At 32.3% G+C, this 25558-nt stretch overlaps 1 protein-coding gene across 1 annotated transcript in view; it reads right to left on the bottom strand.

The window, feature by feature from the left end:
• LOC127865825 (uncharacterized) overlaps positions 1 to 25558 on the bottom strand; it is a 182952-nt gene that overhangs the window by 13396 nt on the left and 143998 nt on the right. The window contains exons 11-31 of the mRNA XM_052405851.1: positions 22809 to 23000; positions 22154 to 22279; positions 21881 to 22018; positions 19620 to 19720; positions 18362 to 18426; positions 17892 to 18061; positions 15452 to 15616; positions 14381 to 14542; positions 14004 to 14104; positions 13305 to 13411; positions 10699 to 10853; positions 9696 to 9839; positions 5411 to 5548; positions 4798 to 4944; positions 4370 to 4492; positions 3818 to 3952; positions 3265 to 3402; positions 2831 to 2968; positions 2383 to 2483; positions 784 to 872; positions 256 to 407 (exon numbers count right to left, since the gene is read on the bottom strand). Coding sequence (XP_052261811.1) covers positions 256 to 407; positions 784 to 872; positions 2383 to 2483; positions 2831 to 2968; positions 3265 to 3402; positions 3818 to 3952; positions 4370 to 4492; positions 4798 to 4944; positions 5411 to 5548; positions 9696 to 9839; positions 10699 to 10853; positions 13305 to 13411; positions 14004 to 14104; positions 14381 to 14542; positions 15452 to 15616; positions 17892 to 18061; positions 18362 to 18426; positions 19620 to 19720; positions 21881 to 22018; positions 22154 to 22279; positions 22809 to 23000 — 2787 coding nt within the window. The remainder of the gene's footprint in view (positions 1 to 255; positions 408 to 783; positions 873 to 2382; positions 2484 to 2830; positions 2969 to 3264; positions 3403 to 3817; positions 3953 to 4369; positions 4493 to 4797; positions 4945 to 5410; positions 5549 to 9695; positions 9840 to 10698; positions 10854 to 13304; positions 13412 to 14003; positions 14105 to 14380; positions 14543 to 15451; positions 15617 to 17891; positions 18062 to 18361; positions 18427 to 19619; positions 19721 to 21880; positions 22019 to 22153; positions 22280 to 22808; positions 23001 to 25558) is intronic.

Raw genomic sequence — 25558 nt, 5'->3', positions numbered from 1 at the left:
TTTCTATAAAAAAAAATTGGTGAACGTTGAGATTGATATTTACCAGTACCCGAAACAATTTAATCAAAAGTTTAGAAAATTGCTTTGCATAATTGAATATTAGCGATACTTAGACACACACAACGGACTCGAGAGCGTTTCGAGAATCCTTTAAGACTTTCGACGCAATCAAGCTTAACTGAATATGTTTAAACTTATACTTAAGCGCTTGTTAAATATTCTTAATTGTATCATGGCGAGCTTGGACTTATTTACCTTCTTTCTTTAATGACACAACTCCTGAAATCCCCGAGGGCGTTGTAAAAACAGCAGTCTTATTGAGACTGGCTTCGAAGTTATATTTTAATAATGCTGCGTCATAACGTTTGATAGTTATAACGTTGACGGTAACCGAAATATTATTCATACTGCAAAAAAGCGTTATTTCATTTGAACAAAACACAGTCATAGTTGTACATGAGCGCTTCAATAAAATAAGTGAATACTAACGAATAAACTCCAATAGTTTCAAAAGTCTAACAAATAAAACATGAATTTAAAGAAACAAAGTGACAGACCCATAAATATTACGAAAGAAAGTGGGGAAAAAACAACAAACCAAAAACTTGAACAAAAGGTAATATGACTTTGTAATTAATGCATTCTTGAGAAAACACATAGAATGCTTATTTTCGAAATTAAGATGCAAATAACTCGCCATTTCTATTGTCCATATTTTCCCGTTTGGATCTTTACAAACGAGAACATAGTTATTATTCAAATTACAATCACTAAATCACATACCTATGGTCTAAATAGTGGTTCCTTTCTGGTAATATTTCTACAGGGAATAATACACTGCCATTCATGGAACCATTCACAATATCTGAAAGCTGAAGAAAAGTTTCGTCTCAATGATTATTTAGCGACATCAAGAAAAGTTTATAACTCTTTCACAAACCTTGTCTCGAAGGAATTGATAAAGTATTTAGCAATGATAACATGATAATGCAAGTCAAAATGTTAATGCTACATTTACTCATTCAGTTCATGGGTTTATTTTTTGTCGCACAATATGTTCTTGTGTTATCGACTTTGACCTTCGTGGTATTAAGTTAGTTGCTCAATTGACGATACTAATACATTTAGATGTTTGCATTGATAGACGTCTCATACGTTTGTTTTACAGAATAAGATGTGATAATAATTGGTTTCCGACGCAGATGTCTGTGACATAAAATTGCGCATTTCTGTCTTGATTTTTGGCGCAGCTTTTCGAAGATGAGTTTTTATCTTTTTGTGATATTGCACAGCGGGAACACTTACGACCAATATTATTGCGCACATGTTCATCTTTAAGGACATGCAAACTGATAACAACGGTTAAAGTAAACCGATTCATGCCAGAGATTTAACTGTACCTAGTTATTAAATTATGCAGTTCAAATAGAGTTAAAGACTTGTCAGATACAAAGGCAAAGCAATGCCAATACGTATGAACACCTTTAATGGATGTACGTCAAGATCAGAATAATATTTTCATTCAGACAGACACAACTATATTACTTATCCTACACTATCATAGTCATATCAATGCTGCTTTTCAAGTTTTGGAAGAACTTTATAACGCTACAATACGCTCTGCGTCTGCCTACAAGCGTTTTTGAAAATATGATTTTAGATCAAAATTCGTAATTATAAATGGCAGATTTATACTAATATCAAATTAATAGGCAAACGAGTTTATAACAAATTTGATCGAGCTTATCTTTCCTATCATCATTTTTGACATATGGTACGAACACTTTTCTTGACTTCCCACCCTTGAATGAATTCTAGCTGGCGAATAAAAAACCTCCAAAAAATGGCGCGCCGTTGTGTATAACTATACCTAAAGTATGGTGACAAAAGTGTGCTTTGACGAAATGTTTTCGTGTTTTAAATACCCTTAATACTTTTTAAATAAAATCAATATGAACACTTCGTATAATTGATCGTTTAAAATAAATTAGAACTATACATTTCTTTCGGATACAAAATATTTTTTCTCAAGCTACTATTTTCTGACAATGTTATTTTTTTTTATTTGTCGTGCAATGAATCGATCAAATAATGCATACAACAAGCACGGTAACGTAGACGTAATTTATTTTTCAATGTCGAAATGAGACGATATCAAATAAATTTCAGCTTATTGTATCCGAAAAATCTACTATTCGAAATGTCTCTTTAATGTTGAGCAAACAACGGGGAACTGAGAAGACGTGAAACAATTGATCTTTTTCGTGCTGTTGTATATTTCGTACAAAATTACACCATTATTAATTTAAATGTCGATTTTCCATTAAAACATAAATTGCGTGTTTCAATTATTTAAAAGTAAATTAATACATCTATGTTTACCATTTTAATAAGGCTGTTTTGAATGTACTCCTCAGATTTAGCAGATTTGTATGGGTCATAGAGAATCCGTACTACGAATTGTACTGGATACAGGAAAACGTCTGAAAAAAAAACACAAAAAACAATAGTACTTCTTAAGGCTATGCCTCTTAGTAACAGAGTATACCCGAATATGTGTTATACAATAATTTTACTGTATAAAACTCAGGAGTAAGGCAATATTAAATCGATGCAAATGATTTTTTTTCTAATAGCTGCGTTGAATTTTACAAAGCACGTTTATCAGTGCATCGCATATTTTAGATAAAATCATCAAATAAACGATATTGACTGTTAACAAAGAAAAGAAAATGCCATTTCGAGTAAATTAAATGTTAGCCTTATATGATTCATGACTATGGTTTCGTTTGTACAATGGAACGAATACATATATTAATGTTTTTGCTACCTCGGCATTCAATATAACTCTCGTTCACGACATGTGCGCGTCTAGACACGTCACACACGCAATCCCAGCGTGCATCAGTGTTTTTACAGGAACCGTTGATACATTGATAATCTTCAGATGGATTGCATTCGTCAATATCTATAAGAATATGGAGAGATCAATTATATTTACAAGGATCATCAAAACTTTTTAACTTTTAAATATACATTTTCAATCAGAGTGTTTGTCTTTGAACATGCATTGCGTTATAATCATGGTGAATGATGTAATTAGAACAATGTAAGAAATTGTCAGTTACACATGTTACCTTGTTTAAAAATATGATTCCTAATTTGATAACAGGCTTTGTATACAATCACAAATTAATGGTAGTGTTAAACATGTGATAATTAGAAGGCTTACAATTCTCAAGTAAAACACACTCTACAGCCTACCTGCACACGTGTAACTCATGTTATTAATCTTATAACTTTTATATCCATCGGGGCAGTCGCATATAAACGATCCCTCAATGTTTGTACAAGCTCCATGTGTGCCGCACGAGTACGACTTGTTTGTACATTCGTCAATATCTTAAAGTGAAATAACATTTTCCCTTACTAGATCACATATTAACCCATAACGTGCACTGTGTAATTAAGTATGTGTCTTATCACCTAAGGAATTACATGCTCATTATATATTAAAAGTATGGATATTATATAACGTTACGTGGAATAAATGACCGAGGTATACCCACGCGCGTTAGTAACGTACAATCGTTTAATCCAAATTTGTTCAGAGACATTACAGTTGGCATTTTAACAATGTAATATATTTCAAATACTAAGCGTTTGCCGAAAATAATACTAAATATATTAAATATGTTATATTTGTTAATCATAACATATTTGAGCATGATCCGGACAATCAATTTATGCAATACCCAAATTGTTCAAAGTACACAATCAAACATACTTATAAAGCATGAACTGTTAGTTAACTTACCAACACAAATTGTTGTAACGTCAATTCTGTACACCTCTCTAAATCCGGTTTTACAATTACATTTGTAACTTCCGTTGAAATTTGTACAGTCGCCATTTTCGCATGTGTACTTTTCTGAATGGCATTCGTCTATGTCTGTAAAATATCAAAACATGTTTAAAACTAAGTAAACTGCAAACTATGTTTAATTTATGCTGGTAATAATAACGGAAGATCTCACATTGGTGTTATAGTAAATGTTTTGTGACATATAACCAAATCATTCAACAATCATAATTATCTAATTTGTCACCTTTTGTTGTAACGACAGAAACAATGGAGCGTCAAGCACGCGGCGATCAAACATTTTATTAACTCGGAACGTGTGATAGAATACTCGTACAGCTTATAAATGTATGTGTTTATCTGAAATAAACTTAGGTGCCCAGGAACACAGACGCAGAAAATAATAGTTTAACAAATAAATTCAGTCATTGAGAAGCAGTTATTGTTTTATATATTTTGCCAATGACACACGCTTAGTTTGCTTTGAAGTTTTTCGTTTTAACATACCTATACACGACGTTTCGGTTTCATTTAATTGAAATCCCTTTTCACATTTGCATTTATAGCCCCCGTCGCTGTTGCTGCAGTTTCCATTTCCACAGGGGTTTCCTTGATAACATTCATTTATATCTGAAACCCACATATTTCCTTTGGATGAATGTTAAGGTTCAAATCAGAAACTTATTATCTTCATTAACATTTATATACTAATGTTAAACTCAAACTTGTCTCATCGAAATTATATTATTACGGTTACTAATAGTGATTGCAAACAAGAATAATAGCACCAACTAATATACAGTAGTACGAACAATAAATAGATATTATATCTGATAGATACCAAAAAAAATGAAAACAAATTTTGACCATCCGTCTGCATATTATTTTTATAAAAATACTTAGTTCCCGTGTAAAAGTTATGTTAAATAAATTACCCATGCACGTGGATGAATGGTTTGAACCTTCCAATCGATAACCATGTGCACAATCGCAAGACCAAACTGAGTTGTTGCATGTCTTGTTTCCGTTGGGACAATTGAATTTCGTGTAGGCCTCAGATGAACAATTGTAATAAGCCTCTTCTGTATATGTAAAGTATTAAACAGGATGCACATGTATGCATATCTCAATATAGCAGTGTCTCTTAAATGAATACTTATATTCAATGTAAACATGAAATTCCAATCCATGCAAACCTTAATAGCAACAAACGAAAATAAATGTATACATTTTGTGCAAATATACTACACGTTTCTTATCTCAAAACAGATTATGAATTATTCGTTTAATGTAATTATCAAATTATCAGTTTTATTTATACTGAACATTCTCTGTTCAATAAAACAAATTCCAATAAACATCGTAAGTTTAGTTTTATTTCTTAGACAAACCCTCCACATAAGTGCATATAACCACAGTGCGCATATATTAATTTTTACATCAATTTATAGTGACTATAATACTTCCCAGAAAATGTTTATTCATGAACTGTACGTCCGCTCTATGTTTATGTATATTTCTCAATAGACCAAACCGTATATTACATACCTGAACATTCTCTATGGTTATTGTTCACATTAAGGAGTTCCGTATTTGACGGACACTGACATGTCCAGCTGCCTTCCGTGTTGTTGCACTTGCCTCCGCCAGAGCAAGTGTATTCGTTCAACGTGCACTCATCGACGTCTGTATAAAGAAGCATTCAATTTTTCTTCGTGTGATTAGTATGTTTAGATAGTCCGTTTTTTCGGCATAGCTGTATTAAGCCAGCTTTTCACCTTACCTGACCTTTGTAAGTGTCCAATAAAATTCAAATAAAATTTCCCGGGGCTAGGTACGAATGAATACACTTCATTTATTCCATTGGCTGATTTGAGTATACCACCAGAACATTGGAAACATATCCGCGTCTTTGTAACACTGTTCTACTGCATGAAACAATTTTATCTCTAGTGAAAAGGCTTAATAGATAGAACAGTTTTACACGCAATTCTCGACATCAATACAGTTTGTGCGTGCACCTTTTATTTTCATAGAATTACCAGCGCAAAAGCGTTTATACTTAAAGGCTATGTTCTCATATTTAGTACTTACTTCCATATTCCTGTCAACATGTAAACATGTAAAAGTATAAAGAGCAGTGGAAGCGAGGCCTCACTTTAATGGATTGCATTTCAATCCGCGAGGTATCGAGTTTATATACAGGTCATCACCGGAGTTCGCGGTCAGTAAAATAATCGTTATATAATAAAGACGCTTTTCGTGAACTAGGTGACCTGGAATTTTCTTTAGACCAGAAAAATGTTAAATGAAGATACTCAGCAATATAATTATGGTATGTCAATAATAGATTCTTAATGTGTTTTCAACAATACAATGATAAATATTATATTGATTAATTTAACAATAATTATTCCACCATATTGACTAATGTATTAAGCATGAGCGCGATGATTCTCGATACTGTTAATAATCGAATCAAATGGCAATGCCCGACAAACCACTAAAACAGGTTGTTCGAAGAACGCGCCTATAAATACGGATACTTCGCGTGTGGCCGGTTGACTCATATGTTTTAATTTCACTTCCATTCTTCTTTTGGTTTTCTGTTTTGTTTCTATAGGTTTATGACCAGCATTATGTAAAATATGTAATAATGTAAAATAAGCTGCGAAAACTCCGCGTAACATCCCGTACTGCGTGTGATGCAGTTAAGAACTGCACAGAAAAAGACATTCGCTATCCTTGATCTCATTCATTGAATTATCAACGCCGTATATCTTTTTTAAAGATATTTCTTGTTAAATGTTAAACATTTATATTTTGAAAGTAGTTAAATGCGCTGTGTAAATGCCTAAGAAGCTTCAATGAGAAATGAAGCGCTTTTAAAAGCCTGTAAAAACCATATTTTTATCGAATTTAGAGCATATACAAAGTTTTCGTTCCTCATCCCGATTTAGTAACGATGTTATTAGCGTTTACGAATAAGACAAAGTTGCGAATGTTCACGCATTCCGATCCTCTTTCCATTTTCATTCAAACCGGAAATTACGAAAGTTAGAAAGTTAGATTAATGATTATCGACACAGAACGGATACTTGCAAGAATTCGGAATAGATTTATTGACATTCAAATACAACTTCTGTTGTAATAATGTGGCAGGGTTTAGGCGAATGGTTTAAATAACGTTTTTTCCTTACCAAACCATTGATGAGAATATGCTTATAAAACTAGTGGCATTTTGAAATAATCCGTATCTGTAATCTACAAAAACATTTAAGGCATAACAATAATGCGTTTCCGTGTTTCTAGTAACACAACTACATTAAGAATATTGTCGCGCGATTTCAGTAAATTTAAGAAGTAGTTTTAGTTAAGGCATCCGATGTGTGTTTTTCAAAGTTTTATCCGTACGCCCTTTGCATCGAAAGAAATATACACTGAAACATGTCGGTTAACGTGTGTCATGCAAAAAACTAGCGCACATTAAATAAAACTTAACAAAGTTGACGTTAAGCTCAAGCTCAAATGCGTAATAACAATGGACAAACTTCCGTGTCATGCGCGTAGGGACGAATTTACATAATAACCAAAAAGGTTGCGGAAATACCCGAGCGGATTACGGTAATTTCCGATCAGAGAAAAATCTTCGGTTTTGATGGCATGTAAGCAGGGCTGCCAAAAAATCAGTATTTTACCGCATGCATACTAACGAAAAGAAAAGCGAAAAGTAAATTGGTATAAAACTAGTCTAACCTTAATGTCGAAGGTTCGAGTCTCCACATTTGTTTTTGTGTGTAGAATTATATTATTTTGATATTTGTTTTGTTCAAATTTTATTGTTTATCTGAAAATATGTGTAATGATTTGTTTGCTTTTCTCTACGCTTTGTCTAACATTGATCAGAAAACCTGAACTAAATATTGATCACAACAATTACAAATGATCTGTCACACTTGCAAATTAATGCCCGTGACCACGGCAAATAATTCGAAATGTTATTATCATTATAATTAACACATTCAACCACCGTAATATTATCGTTCATACGTTGACAGCTGAGAAGAGACTTACTATTCCTGCTAGTGGATTGCTACATCTTACAATTAATGTTCCGATGTTTACACACTCACTTGAGGCGAGTTGTCTGGCAACCTTATGAACTATGTTTGTTTTTGACGTAGCTGACAAAGGCTACTTTTGACCTAGATTTATTGAGGTCATTATGCAATTGAAGATTTCAATGCCCTTTAAAATCGCGCAAATGTTAAAAATTAATGGAATGCAAGCTTACAGCACTGTTTTTATGTCTACCAATAACCGATGCATAACGTTGGGGATTCAAATTTACACAATTATTTACGTTAGTTTTTAAAACAAAGTTATGAATACATGATTGACTTAAACAGTTGAGCTGAAGATAATACTGATAACTATTACCAATTGTGTGTCCTACAAATAATACCGTTTTTCATTTTCATAGTCAAAATATAATTGTATTAAGCCTACAAAAGCGCTCTGTTAAAAGAAATTTGTACGTTAAAATTCATTTGACGCTTGTCAATATAAATGAACAAAGGCCTTTCGAGCTCGTGTACCTGCTTCCGTTTTGATAGTATTCAATACATAGTAAAATTACTTTTATAAACCTACTGTGCATGCTAATTTATATTTGAATTTTGATTGCGTTATTTGGCGAATCATAAATTATAGTTTATTTTATTAACTTTTCCAGTAGCGGTTGTAAATTATACAACTTTTATAACGAAAACGCAAACATACTTGGTAAATGAAGTATCCTTATATGACATTTTGTTTCCTTAGCTTCATCTGCGTATTAAGAATATACTACATAGAACAATTCCTGATAAGTATACTACATTATTAAAACTTAATATGCACACATGTTTTAGTTTTTTTATTTTTCGGACAATTTTCATTGACACCTCTATTTCGTTGAACTATTAATATGAAGATTTCTTATCGTGAAAAATGCAGCGGTAAACGGTGTTTTTAATCGGCATATATATTGCTATTTAGGATTATAACAAATGTATTTGAGTCACGAATGTTGTCCTATGTTGCTCGTTGCTTATCTTCTCAGTGGCGACCAACCAATGTGGTTCGAAAATCGAGTTAATGATAATTTGACCATGACAAATTAATTAAGGGAAAAACGGGAATCGCAATATTTATTTAAACGCCGTTTTTCTCGTTTATAAGAAATACCTTATTTACAACGGTGAGTTGTAAAGCAATAAACAGCTAGATCATTGGCAATGTACAGGCCTGTTTTTGTTCAAAAATATTTTTCTTAGCTTGACTGTACACATATGACAAAATAACCTTGACAATTCTTTAATGTTTGTTTGCTTAAAGTATGACATGTTTATATAAAAATACAACAACAATACACGATGCGAACGGTATTCGGTATATTTAAGCGATAGGTCTTGCGTCGATATATGAGGAACTGAACGTCGTAATTGTTATCACTATTGGTATAAGTGATCTCTCTGTCTCTCTCTCTCTCTGCTATCTCCTGGGCTCTCTCGCTCTGCTCTCTCTCTCTCCCTCCTCTCTCTTTCGCTCTATCTATCCTAGTCGCGATCTATCTCGAGAGAGATCAGCTCTCTCTCTCTCTCGCTCTCCTCCTATCTCTTCTCTCGCTCTCTCTCTCTCTCTCTCTCTCTCTTCTCTCATCTCTATCTAGCTCTCTCTCTCTCTCTCCTCTCGTCTCTCTCTCTCCTCTCTCTCTCTCTCTCTTCTCTCGCTCTCTCTCACAACATAATTAATTCAAACCGAGGCATTTGCCTTTCAAAATATTATTTACCTTCGCAGGAATATTCGGTGTATGTACGTGGCTGGAACCCTTTTTTACACATACACGATGTTGTTCCATTTTCCTGTTTACATTCAGTTGTCCGGAGGTCGCAGTTACCTTCTTTACTCCGCCTGCACAGTTCGTTATTTGACTCTTTAAAGGAAATTAACTCGTTTTTAAAGTTTATACAGAGAACAAAATTATAGTTTACACTCTATTTAAAATACATTAGCACAGTTTTAATGCAAACCGTAAATATTCGAATAGTTGTAATTTACACAAACAAGATTTTTAATTAAAAAAAAAAAACACATACGCCTTCAGAGCGGGCTGATAAATCGACTCAAGCGTGCGCATTGGACTAGATGGCGGGTTTTTATCAATAAACATATTCGACAAGCATCTTTTACGTAATGGTCTAAACAAACGTAGTTGAAAGAGATATGGAATGTCGCCCGTTTTAGTTTCGATGTGTTTGTTAAAATCTGACAGTTGAAACAATCACCAAACACATAGACATTTTGAGTTATTTTGAATAAGTCAAAGTAATGGAAAATGAACGTGGTATAAAGGTTTTTCATTTGTATAGCACGCAAAAAACATTCTTGATACTTGTGAAATCATAAAGCAATACTTACATGCATGTGTTCTATAAGCATACACATTTGTGTGCGTGCATCTGTTTCAGAATATAAATGACAACATAACAGGAAGTAAGTGGGTGTCAATTTATCGAGTTAACCCGAACCAAGTTCGAACAATAATTGTTTAGTCAATCTATTAATGCAAACCATGTCAGTTAACTTTTAATGTTTGCGAGCTTCTGCAGTTGTGTTGAACTGCTTACGTTAGACAAAGCGATAACAAATTATGTGACTATAACACAGACGGATGTCATGAGCACTTTTGCCTCTTAGAACGAGCGTATGTATCCTAATAATTAATTATTATAAACATGTCTTTCTGTTCACACAGGAGAATTCAATCAGAAAATTTAGCTAGTTTGACATACCATTGAAAAAAGTAATGTTATGGAAAACGGCTGCTCCAATTGTTACACCATTCTTGAAAAATTCACTACCAATTTGTTGGAGAATGGCAGTGTCCATCGGGTCACCCAAACGAATACGAAACTCGTATGTCAACAGATACCTACTGAGAAATGGTCTGAAATAGATATGATGCAAAACGTTATGACGCAGAGATGGTGATTCCACGAATGACGAAAAACGAAAAGTTCTAAAATACCGTATTTTTGACAATTGTTAGTTTATATTGATTAAAATATCACGACTGGTATATTACATTACTTGAAAAAAAATCATATTTTTAGTATATATAGAGGATATTTGTTGGATCCGGTGGATTATCGATTTTAATTCACGAGTGATCATAGAAAACAATATTTTCACGAGTGGCGCAGCCACGAGTGAAAATATATATTTTCTATGATCACGATCGAGTGAATTAAAATCGATAATCCACCGAATCCAACAAATTTTCTTTTTATTTAATCCATTTTTCACAGTTTATATACATTGTTTAAGATTTAACTAAAGAATTTTGCTGGGATAATGACGTCATTTCGTCAAAAATGACATCATTTTACAGTAAACAATGAAAATTATCGATAATTCTCACTGATAATTTTCATTGTTTGAAACAGTGAAATTATCAGTTTTAATTCACTGATATATCTCTATAAACCACCGGAAAGCATTAAATAAATGGTAATAAAATTTCGCGATGTGAAATCGAAAGTACATCGCGAAAATAGGTGACATAACGATTTACACACTATAAATAACGCAAGTAGATTGATCATTTTATATATAAAATATATACAATTCACTACGCATGCACAGTAAAATGTATTACCAAATATACAGAAAATATGAAATCTTAACAACTTTATTTCAAGTAATGTAATATACCAGTCGTGATATTGTAATCAATATAAACTAATAATTGTAAAAAATACGGTATTTTACAACTTTTCTTTCCTTCGCCGTCGTGGTTGACAGTCCTTTTACATGATGAATTGATTCGTTACACATGTTTGAGTGTTTATACACTCTTTAACTTATTTCAATAGCAATATATCGCCCTATATTATCACATTAAAAATTATTTGATTATTGATGATTAAATACCCTTTTAGCATCAATGCATCTAAGAAAATCAAAAGCACAAAGTAACACAGGCGTAGTTGTGTGGCATAAGTTTATACCGCTATACAAGGGAATTCAGGAAGCGCTTATTTGTTCTTATACATTCGGTTTTGATACATTACATTCAACAATGGCGCCCCGTTTTACTTTTTCAAATCATCACATATGTCAAAAACGTAAACATACCGCAACCCTGCTTTACTTTTACACAATGCCTATATATAACATATATGACTAATGGTATGTGATTACCGATAATCCGATGAATATCTGGAAATACAATTCGATTATTGTTTTTTGTATCACTTTATTATGCGTTTTTAATTAAAATACAGCAAAATGATTCAACATATTTTTTAGACAGGTAAATATAAACCATATGTTTGCTTGTAAGTGTATTGATAAAAGGCGATTTGTAAAGTTTTAGCGACTCATGTAAAAACGCTCCATTTCTTGTATTAGTCTTTAGTACATTTCTATGATGTTTTGGCATGTACATACTTAAAGCGGGACTGCAAGATTTTGTCAAATATTTATTAATTAATATAAAATGTGTAAAAACTTAGTATACATACATTTCAATATAAAATTACAATAAAAGTTATGTCGAAAAATGTGAAATAAGCCAGATATTTAATTCTGAAATCGAAAATGTCTGTACAGTCGAATTCGAATTCGTACGAGGTGAATCTAAATTTAGTTTAACGAATCATTTTAATTTCCTGCAACGATATCTAATTATACAACACACGAACACTAACTCCGATCCTAAAAAAAGACGAATGCTTCGGTTATTGTAGGAAAGTATGTACGAAATATCTTCGTCACAATCGGCTCGGGGCGCTTATTTGTCTTTGCTGCATTTTATGAAATTCGTCTTCAATGTATAATTTTTCTTGCCTATTTTGTGTAATTGTTACACATTTTTATCAATATATTACAATTTAACACATATAAAAATCTTGCAGTCCCGCTTTAACTTTACGGCCACAAAAATAATGATTCCAGTGCTAACGTAAAGCAAAACTCTAGTCACGTTCACTTAAGAATATTGCTCGATAACGATCGAATAAATTCAATAAGTACAATTAATTATTATCAAACATGGTAAAATGGATTTGCATTTTTAATGTTGTTATTATATTTACACATATTTTTAATGATTTGTCTTGATGAAATATACTCTAACTATCTGACCCAGTGACATGCCCAGTTTGACTCTAGAACATATTAAGAAAAATGCTTGACATGGGGCAACTTTCTGTTGCCTTATACTCAAATACAGCAATAAGGCTTGAGGTGTTATCAATTTTTGGCGAATAATGTTTGTTAAAGAAAACATTATAAGCCTCCGGATGTGGCCAATTTCGAAACCAGAGTCAATGTAACATGTCAACTACTACACAAATGGGCATTGTGTTGCATGTGTGAGATAAAATATGCTTACATTTCGTAATATGAAGTGTTTTCCAAAATAGTCACCGAAACAAACACGGAGGGCACTGCTGTCATACTCTCCTTCTTCAACGACTCATTAGTAAACACTTCTGAGATCTAAATATTAAAATTATGATACTAGCATTTAGTATACATTTTTATTTTGTATTTATTTTTTATTACATTTTCCGAATTCTAACATTAAATATGGCTACATTTGTGGTTTGCACACTATATATGTAATAATGTCATAATCATGGACTAAACTCAATACTACTATTAGGAAAACCTGTCCTTCCAAATAATAGGACATACCATTATATACAACTCTGAGATTTATCATTCAAAGGGAAATTAAGGGATATCAAAAAGAAGGATATGATATCGATAATTTAATAATTGCGTTGTTTAAATACGTATATTTGGGAAAATATTCCTCCTACCCAAAAGTTTTCAATACATCGAAATACCAACACATGTTCTTGTGGCGAATATTTGTCGATTGGCTGTTACAACAATATTTTGAACTAAGCGGATGAAATTTAAAAAAATACATATGTGCAGTGCAAACACTATGATAACCGGTGTATCCTTTTGATAATGAAATAGATTCTTTCTTCGTTCTGGACTCAATGAAGCTCTTTTTATAACGATTAATTACTATGAGAAGTATGGAATGTGAAATATCACGCACGATACATGTGCTCACCTGTAAAGTCAAAAATGACTTAATGACGGATTGGTTGATCTTCCCATGTTGAGGTTGTGCGTCCCAAATAAAGGAAATGTTCCCCAAATAACTGTGGTTACCTATAATATACTCTCGTAATATTGAATTTTCTCTATGAGTGTATTAATAATGTTTTGATCGACACGATGCATGTGTACAATATAATACAGTTAAACCAGACGAAATAACGCCAATATATCTGCCATAACACAATTATTAGAAGGCATTTTCAAGTTATAAATAACATAAATATTGTTACATTTTCTGAAAAAAAATAAAATCATATTGCATTCAACTATAAGTTCCGTGATTTGTCAATCGTGTCGTCAATATGAAATACAGTGCAAATTGCTTACCTTGGCACCGATATATAGGGTATCCCAGAGAGCCAACCGACATCCAGAGTCTATCTGCCGTGCATGTACAGTTCCAAGACCCAATAGTATTGACACATTGTCCTTGAACACATCGGTCGTTGCTGGTTCCGTTACCCGCATATGCCTTACACTCGTCTACATCTAAAATATAAAGAAATAACTAAATCATAATTATTATTGATTTGCATGTGATCAGCTTGGTGTTTCTTTCGAATTGATAAAGAAAACATTCCTAGTTTTCCTCTGAAAGAAATTCAATTTTGTATTATATTATTTGCGAAGGCTTAAGAAAAATTGTATCACAATCGTATCTATATCTGTATTACAACGTATTCACACGTATCAATTATATTTATTGAATAACTGATTAAGTGTACTTTTCAAACATTCGACAGTTTCTGTGAAATCTTTGAATTTTATATTGTCAATTTTAGTCGACATTTTACATTGCCGAATTTTAATACGCACGTTTCGTTAAAACGATGCCTATTTTACAGAAGTCTAGATTTGGAGACACACTGCATTAACAACAATATACATTCCTATTCGAATACGAAACAATAAATTACTACGTATTCACACGTATCAATTATATTTATTGAATAGCTGATTTAGTGAACTTTCAAACATTCAACAGTTTCTTTGAAATCGTTGAATGTTATATGTTCAATTTTAGTCGACATTTAACATTTCCGAATTTGTATATTCACGTTTCGTTAAAACGATGCCTATTTTAACAGAAGTCTAGATTTGTAGACAAACTGCAGTAACAACAATTTTCATTCCTATTCGATTACGAAACAATCCTTCGGTTATGGGAAATTAATAACCAACAATTCAAAACCTACAATTAAACCTTAGATGAGATAGATGCGCGAACAAAGCAAAGAGAGACATAGAAAATCATTATAATACGTATGTGTGGCGATACACAAATATGAATGACCGACATCACAAGTGTAACTAATGTTAACATTAACAAACTGCCAACATGGAAATATTTAAAAGTGAAAGCACGTTAAATCAGGTTATGGCAATAAAACAGTATACCATCGCAATATAGTTCGCGCTTCCTTGTAGTGATTGGTTTGGTGTACCCAAAACGACACGAGCAGTCATAGTAATCATCGGAGATGTTCTTGTTAACGCAGTAGGTGGTTGTTTCGTGACAATCCGTGCGCTTTGGTTCGACACCACATAGTCCTCCGTCTTCAGCTGGAGAATACAATACGGTCCATGATTCTTATGTTTGAAAATTTTCACGAGGTGTAGGTCAAAGGTGCATATTATAGGTGTTGTTCCGAAATACAGACACGCATTCAAGCAATTCAGATTGCTAAACTTCATGCATATTATCTTTATGGAAACACATACTATATTGTTTTCATAACATGTTTTCCTTGCAATTCTAGGTCAACAACGATTCATTCCAGTTATCAATAATATGCGTGAGTACAGCAGATCTTCGTGAATTCAGAGTACTAAACTTCACGCACATTATCTATATAGAAACACATACAAAATATACTTTCTCAACACGGTTTAATTGGAAATGGAGGTCTACAATACTGCAGTACAGTTATCAATAGTAAGCGTGTGTACAGAAGATCTTCATGTACATTTCAATCATAACTATTTTAATTTATAATCGTATTTTCTCAAGCCAACGTAATAAGTCCCGATAACCAATTAATATTTAAAACATGACACATTTTATTAAATATTTATATAAACAAACTATATATGAAAAGTAATTATTTAATAAAAATTCACATTTTTGTAACATTAAACCATAACAGTTTTTAATAGCCCATTAAAGCGGTGTCTGTTATTAATAAACTTGAAGACTTTTTTAACGCAACACTTTTCAAACTTGAATATCTTAGTGATGAGTTAATATTTTGATTCAAAATTTTAGATGTTATCATTTGACTTCATCTTCAGCAAGCTGACGATACATCATCAAATTATGGTTTTATCTTTTCTGCACGTAGAAATGGTAAAACGCGATTTTATTCTAAATTAAGCTCAATGTCATCATTAAAGTTGGGTTCTCACACAAGGAAAACATACAAAAAATTTTTTTTAATGTATGGCTCGTATGAAGATTGAGGAGCATGTATGGCTCGTATGAAGATTGAGGAGCACACCGCGCATTTTTTGCATTTTGCAGGCTACCTAAAAAAGTATTTGAGACTTTTCTAACGCAACATTTTTCAAACTCGAATTTCTCACATATGAGAAAAGATTTTAATTTAAAATTGTACATTTGATCAATTTTACTACAACCGATGCAAACTTGTGATCCCTGACGATCGGATGCTTTAGCACGTAAGGTAGGTAGCCTGCGATTTGAAATAATGCGCGGTTGCGCTTCTGAATATTCATATGAGCCGTACATTTTTTAAGTATTTGTATGTTTTGCTGATGTTACAACCCACATAAAATGATTAAATTTAAATAAATTTAGAATAATATCGCGTTAAATCATTTTCACATGCAAAAAGATGAAAGCATACATCACCCACGTGCTAAAGCGTCCGGTCGTAACGGATGAATGATTTTATCGTGAGCTTGCCTAGAATGTAGTCAAATGATCACATTTATTCAAAATCTTAACTCGTAGCCGAGATATTCAAGTTTGATAAGTGTTGCGTTAGACAAGTCTCCAATTGTATATAATATTGAATTGCGTACATCCCTTTCGTAAGCATACAGCATTACGTGGCAATATCGATTATTGCGTTTATTCCCGTATCTGCATTGTAATCGCACATACGAAGTTTTATAATACGATTTGCGAACAGAATGTTTTATTGATCGCATGCATTTTCTATGTTATATAACAAGTTTGAATGTTCACATATTAAAAAAGTGTAATATAGCTTTTCAATATTTTCATTGGATACTTTGCTTTTGAAAGACCGTGCGTGTGAGTGTGTGCGTGTGCGCATGTGTATAATTTTAAGTTTATGATATCCGTCCGCTCCTAAGTCTTCATTTTGGGTGGACCCGGAATGTGTTCCACGATTCCCATCTATTTAATTTACTAAACTTTAGAAATTTTAGGCGAGTTTTTGATCAAATCTTAAATTTCCAGCTATGTATTTGTTATGGAAAGATTTTCAATGTTGGGTCTTGTGTTGATAGTGATTAAAAGATCTGACAATTGTTGAAACTTCACTATGATTTACATAACTCGTCCATTGAATGTATTAGCAAGCTCGCCAAAGAATCGCTTACTTAACAAATTCTAAAAATCGTTTATTAAATTATGGTTACAAATGATAACCTCCGTCAGATTCTATGTATACTAGTATGAACCGTCACTCAGCTTATTATACTGAGCGTATTTCTAAAACTCTAAACTGATAATATTCTGTCCGTAAAATAAATAAGCTGGAAAATGAATTATTTTAAAGAACATATACTTTATTTACTTCGGTTATTGCAATATATTAAGTTAGCTTCATTCACAACGTACACTTACGTTTGTATATTCGCACGTCGACAGACGACCCAGAAAGGAATAATGTAGTTGAAATATTTGTATTTGAAGAGCCCAGTTTTGTCTTGATAAGACTTTGAACTACAGCTTGATCAAATGTCGCGTATGTCTCGTTCATATGTATAATGAAGTTGAGGTGAATATGTATTCCTCTGAAACAAAATTTGAAAGACGTTATTATTTTAATACATTTAACATTTGAGTATATCGGCAGACATATAGCAGCAAACGATTTCAAGGTTAAAATTCAGCGCATTGTAAAATAGTTAATAGAAAAAAACTCGATAAATGACTTAATTAAAACGCATTAGCGCAAGAGTTTTCTTCCCAATACTGTGCAGTTAAATTAGTAAACGTAATTGCATGAAAAAATAAAACAAGAAAATAAAACGTGAACCTGGTTTAGGCCATGTGTGAGTAAAATTGTCAAAACATTTTAAATAAATACTTACCCTAAGAAGATTTTGTATATTTCTATAGCTAAGAAACCTTCAGCCCCTTTTAAATTGTCGTTGAACTTAAAAACAAAACAGAAACGCATAAGTACAAACGCACAATTACTTTTTTTCCTGATATTTCTTATTACTTAGGGTTACTCTAATCCTGTATGAGATCCTGTATATGTTTTATAAAAACACATTGGTTTTGCACGAGTTTTGAAAAAGTAAATTAAAACAAACAAGTGACTACGCAATTCAAAGAAAATTGATAAAATTGTCAAGAAACATGATATTCTATTTAAATAGATATTACCCCAATCCCTTTGCAAAGTCTAAAATACTCATATAAGTCATGCCCGCAACTCCTAGTGCCCTCAATTACGATTTAAGTGAAAAGATAAGTCACGAAAACTAAGATTTCCAGATTTATTCTATCGACATTCAGAGGAAAATCATGAAACCATCTGCTTTAAACGCTGAGTAATAATCAAATCAACTATGCGAGATAGAGGTGTAACCTAGAAACTACTTCGCAAATTTCATATTGAGATACCAAATGAACACTTTCATGTAACGGGGGGCTTCTTATTCAACGTTTTTCCATAAACGTTCATTTATGGAAAATAACCCCGAGACTCAGCGGCTCTGGATTGACATGTTTATTTTATTGTTTTGATGCCTGTCGTTATTTAATACAGTAAAATGGGTTCATTGACCTCCATGAAATATATAATAAACATGAAGTGACACCTGTAAAGTAAAACTGTAAGAGGGAAATATCTGCGAATTGTGTTGAAATCCAAGAATTATTTACACACATAAGCTTTTAAATACCGAAGGATTGACGGAATATGTTCAATACGTTTTATATTTATAGCGCTGGTTGTTAAATTGTGGAACATACAAAATAAAATTCAGATTCAATTAAAAGACGACGTTATGTTTAAATTAACTTTACCAATCGCTTTTTGATGCGCGTCAACACATTAATACTTAAGGCATTTCCTGAGGTCGCTGACCTTTGAATCGGTCAGTGGAGTTAATAATTCTACCGTTTCCATTGGCATCGATGGTGAAAATAGCACATACGTGCAAAAGGTTTTATTCATTATACACCTTATTATTTAGAAAAGACTTTTTAACCCAAAATATGTAAATATAAGTGTCTGGTGAATGCAGCAGAAACTTACTTCTTATACTCTGCTATTGTATTTGCAGTCATATAAAATAAGTATTATGCACTGTATTCGTATGAATTAAAAACACTTACTTTCTGTGTCGTAGCCACTGTCTGTTTCTGAAGCGTGTCATTGGTCTCTGTTATTGCTGACCCCACGACGTAGTCCAAATAACCAAAATACATATGGCCCACTTAAAACATGGTTGAATGCATACTTTAAATATTCATATACATTTAATTTTAAGTACGAGGGTAACGGTAAATTCATACACCACACTTTTCGTGAAGTTGATTCTTTTACGATACATTTGTGCTATTCGTCCCCTAAGTGTGCTTATCAATTTAAGCTGCAAATGAATAGCGCGTGATACACCTAATCCATGTTTTTGGTTTGCGACACATTATGAGCCTAGCAGATAATGAAGATGGAGTGCGTACAAAGGGACGTTCGTATTGACATGTACATTGCAAAATGCCATCCATGTTATGCGGATATAAATATGCTTTGCTGTCGACGAACGTGTACCAAAAAGCGACGTAAACGAACCTTTTTAACGTGTTATTATTGCACATATGATACTGTCATGAAATTGTCTAACATACCCAGACTATTGAATTCAAGCCGAAGAAAACACGAAAACTCACCTTATTGAATGAATTAAGATCACTTAAAGAAGATAAATTTGCCTCGATTTAGACACTAAACAAGATCAGACATACTGTATGAGTAACCTTGTCAGATCCTTTACATCTACTAATACGGACAGTGAGGTACACAAACACACCATTGAACAAAAATTATGAATATTAGCACTATTTTACTACCCAAGGGGTCGTCCATAAAGTTTGTCATGCTAATTTTGACCATTTTGAACACCTCCCCCCACCTCCTGTCAAAAACTGTAACAAATCTCGGACACCCTCCCTTAACGTACTTTACATTTTCATTTTTTTTTACATTTACAGCTCATAAACATTAAATCTAAGTCCAAGTTATTAATTGTAGCAGTCACTCAATCTTTATTGACAATAATATTATACCCAACATTAATCAGCTAATATTTTATTAACAATAGGTTAGTCAAGTTAAAGTTATTTTTTCGATTATGCAATCGTTTTACTCGGGATAAGTAGTATAATTGATAATAACAATAAATTATATTAATATTACAACATAATCCTCAATATTTTTAATTATAAAAATTGCTATTATATGTACAAAATTACATTTAAAATGTCTCGCTCAATGACATGCTTCGGACAACATAGAAATAATAATATTTCCGGCATGACAAGGCTATCAATAAAACAAGATTTTGCAACAGCATTATAGTGCTCCTAGCGGGAGGAATCGTTAACAACACTTTTAGGAGATAAAAATTTCATGCTATTATTACTAAAACTTATTAAAATGTTTACCAAAATCTACAACAACAAAATAAAAAATGGTGATATCACACTGGAGCGTGACAAACGTCATGAGCGGCCCCCTATCTGACGATTCAAAACTTATTTCGGATTTGCATTCAACTTAATTCTATTTTTTACAAAACAAACAATAAGCTCATGCAAGATCTAAAATGAAAATACAAGATTGAACAATCTCTAGAAAGGAAACTGTTCACGTTTTGAGAAATTAGCAAAATTGAAATGAAGATTTTCAAATGTTCGTTGTAATTATGTGTTTTTGTTTACAAGGACACAGTAATACTGAAGGTTTACCACGCTCTAAAATATCCATTATTTCTCTTGACCATATAAACACCTGATAATCATAACCTTTGTAAACGCGAAACGATTGAACAACTAGGAGAGTTCTGTTGTTATCGTTATATTTTGTGACAAGGTTTGGTGGGACGAGCCAAGGAGTGGATTACTCTTATTTCTAATTTTTATTTTTGTGTTATACTAGAGAACTTCAAAACATGACAAAATCTGTCAACAAGTCCCTTTAAGGTCGAGCAAACGATAGGTATGGGAAATGTCTATGTATTTATTTAGATAGTGTCAAAGGAGTAAAAGACATTCAACGCTGAGTTATGTATCCGAAGAGTGAAGGCAAATTGATACATATAAATGTAACTAACACTATTATATAAATCGAAAAATCCTGGTGTTTTCTTAGTTTGTGTTTTTTTCTTAGTGCTATTTTATAATGTAATAAAATGCGTCTTAATATACAATATGTACGTATCGACATAAAACGACTCGTTCACATAAACCACGAGTACGCAACGTTTACACTGCGCAACCGGGTTATTTGTCATTCAGATATAGAATGCTGTGTAAGTCAAGAGCTAAGCATGTGAACTTTTACCAAGGGAAAAGTGCAAACTCTGGAAACTACGAACCTATAGGCTCGCATGGCGAGTTCTCTGCTTCTTTGTTGTACCCTGTATCGCATACACACGTAAAATTGCCAGGAACATTTCTACAAGTCTCTTTGCTTTTGGTGCAGAGTTTTTTTCCAAATGTACACTCGTCTATGTCTACAATCAAAATCACTTATTTAAAAAGAACCATAATATCGCCGTCTTTTGAATTGTTACAATATCATAATATTTATTTAACAATTTAAATACAATCGTGAATAATCACAATAGAATTTGATTGTTTGTTATTACCTTCACACGTCTTTTTGTCGTTTTGCAATTCGTATCCAGGATAGCAGGAGCAGTTGTATGACCCGTCGATATTATCACACTGGTGTTGGCAGTCATGGGTACGTGTATCATTACATTCGTTCAGATCTAGAAGAATAAAATTAGGATTTTCCAGTTAATTAAACAAAATTGTTTGTCAATATTTACTCTGTATTTACATGGAAAAACAAGTGTACAAAGGTTTATGTTTGTTTGGATTTTACAAATGCCCAATTCATGTTAAATAGTTAAACAAAAACATATACATATTTCATTTAAATATACTTGAAAAGTAAATAAATAAAACACATGTTTCTTTTTCAATGCATATTTAATGTGAACTATTGCGATTATATGCAAACAGTCGCAGTCTTATTGTATACTGAATTCCCCTATTGAGTTTACCGTTTGCTTTAATCAAACAGGAACGCAAAATAGTTTTATGGTAGAAGGGAATGACGGTAAATGTAAGCCTGTGTTTTTTTTATATGCATCATTTTGTTGTGCGTGAGAAGCTTCTACAACAAACACCAATTTTTTTTGTTAAGATAATTCAACATAACAACATTATTATTAACGCCTGATTGACAAGCTTGATATAGAAGCAAGTATTACATTTTAATAAAAACACTCATACCTACGCAATACTGTCTTGTTCCTATCATTTCCTCAAAATATCCCTGTGTACAGTTGAGACATGGACTTCCATTTCCGGAATAGTTTGTGTTACACTGATTTTTGTAGCAGTGGTATACATCGCATGGATTTTTCTCAATTTCACAAAAATCTCCAGTTACATATCGATTCGGACATGTGCATTTCGCAGTCGCTGAAGAAACATTTATCATTATAAGTGCGAACTTTAAACAAATTGATGAATTCTAAAGATTGCTAGTAACAGTCCCAAAAATTTATATTTGCATATGAGTTTTATAAGGATAGACACGATAAACAGTGCCAAGTATTCTAATTATACAAACATTCAATATTGAAGAAATATATGATTAGACACATGAGAAAGACAATTTTAAAAGTACAACTGACAATTGATTGAACAATAACTTCATCCCTTCATCATATGCATGAATACAGCAAGTAAGATACGTTGCAAATTACTAAAGGTTGGTATGTGTAACGTAAGTGCGTGTAACCATCTGAACTATAGCTTTGTCGGACGGATATATTCGTGCAAAAGATATATCATACCCGTACTGTAACGTATGTGTCCATGCTGTCAGTAATACATGCTTATTCAACAGACTTGCAAATATGCATGAATAATCAGAAAGTGCTGCACTGAGTACATACATGAATACAGAAACAAATAAAAGGTACCCATTTAAGAATAAAATTAAATCAAATTAGCAGAATAATAAACAAAAACAGTAATTCAACGAATCAAACGTTTATTAAATAAATAATTAAATAATAAAATGTTTATAATGTGATTTGGATGATATTACCATTTATATTATTACACACCTTTAGGTACTTAACATGTTAATAGAAACAAAACATATAGAATATTAAGCGAAACTATCTCCTCGTTGTTTCACTGAATACGAAGGTACACTTCTGGATATACTAAAATTTGAAAGCATTTATACATAACAAAGCCATTGTACCGTTTGTTGGCAACATTTAAGTTAAGTCCACAAACAGCTGTACTATGTGGTTGAAGATACAATAGCCAATTATGTTATTTAACTCAAATTCGTAATTCATAGTAGTTCGATCAAACAAACTTATTAAATGCGTGCTTTTGTATATGAGATATAACTAAATACCTGTCGGTGGAATAAATACTTACATTCGTCATCATCTGTAATGTGTATGATAATAGTGCAATAGCGCATATAAACATTAACACATGAACGCCAGCCTATATCTTATTTACTAACAATGATCCAAGTACTTGCACGGATTTAAACAGTGGGGACTTTTAGACAGGACACCGTTGAACTGTTTTGGTTTACATGCTTGAATTATAAGTTGTTGTTCCTGTTTTGCACAGAAAGAGCATGGGCAATAATTGCAAACGGTTATACTCTTCAACACAAACATTCGCTTATATTTATCATCAGAAATCAAATAGGTAGGAACGAACGAACCTAATGTTGTGGGAAACCAATGTTTTGAAGTTTTTGTGTAAAGTTAAAACTATCAAATCACTATAAACAGTATTGATAAATGTTTTGTTGGATCTATACATCTTAGCAATTTAAACTATTTCAATGTCGATATTTACAGACAAACAGTAAACCTATATTTGATAAAAGTCATAAACCTAATTGAAATTATAGGAATACTTACGTTTAACTTATACATAACATAAATGTCTAATCTTAAGTCTGTAGAAAGCCTATGGCTGATTATGTCTACGGAAAGACGTACAGAAAAGCGGATAGACGGACAGACAAACAAACTTACAGACGTCCATGATGAATCCATTATTCCTCCTTTACCTTTAATGCGGATGATATACTAAGAAAAGTAAGATATTTATAACTATAAACAAGATTATCAGTTATAAACAAGATTATCATAATCCGCTTGTCTTTATCTTATCTCTCATATATAATCAAAAATCACAACACATAAACTATCACACACTAATTATGCATTCTCTCTTGAATAATGTCAATTTCTGACATAAAGCTTTATACTTAAAACCAAATCAAAAATAATTACATTCACGTGGAATTTAAATTAGATAACAAGTTGGAACACATGACCAGTTTTCTATGAACGATTCTGTATCGCTAGATATTATAGTTAAACTGTTTCTAGCATGTTTATCCGCAGTAATTGCCCTCTTTAATACATACAAAGTATGGAAGTGAAAATAAAAGCATTTGCTATATGTCAATCTTTAGTCAAAAACGTATTCTTGAACATAACAACTAAAACTGCATTGCAATCGCCATTTTTTGAAAATATACTGGCTTGACTTTGCTCACTGCAGTTATCTGAATCATGTACAATGTTTCACATAATATTGGCCCTTCTGATTGGTTGCTGAGGTTAGTTATTATGTGCATATGCTTGTTCTATAAAAGGTATCTGAATGGAAAAACGAAATTCTTGCTCATGTTGATCTTAAAATATTTTTATTTTTTTTAAATAAGTGGCATATAAACTATTTGATAATTCTATTTAATAAACCATAAACAAACTAACAAAAGTATGTGATACGTAATTTAATAATCGAAGCATCATCCTGAAATAAACATGACTTACTTTCCAATATACACCGGAAATCAAGAGAGTGATCGTCGTTATAGTCACGGATAACCATTGAAAAAATTAAAACTTCTAAAAAAACAAAAAAACATTAACTTTCCAGAACTTCTTGAGTTTTTTTGTTTGTTAAAGTCACGATACTAT

The sequence above is a fragment of the Dreissena polymorpha genome, chromosome 2, assembly GCF_020536995.1.
Source record: "Dreissena polymorpha isolate Duluth1 chromosome 2, UMN_Dpol_1.0, whole genome shotgun sequence".
NCBI classification, from domain to species: Eukaryota; Metazoa; Mollusca; class Bivalvia; order Myida; family Dreissenidae; genus Dreissena; species Dreissena polymorpha.
The sequence above is the reverse complement of the archived record's forward strand: the minus strand, read 5'-3'. Positions and strand labels throughout refer to the sequence as shown.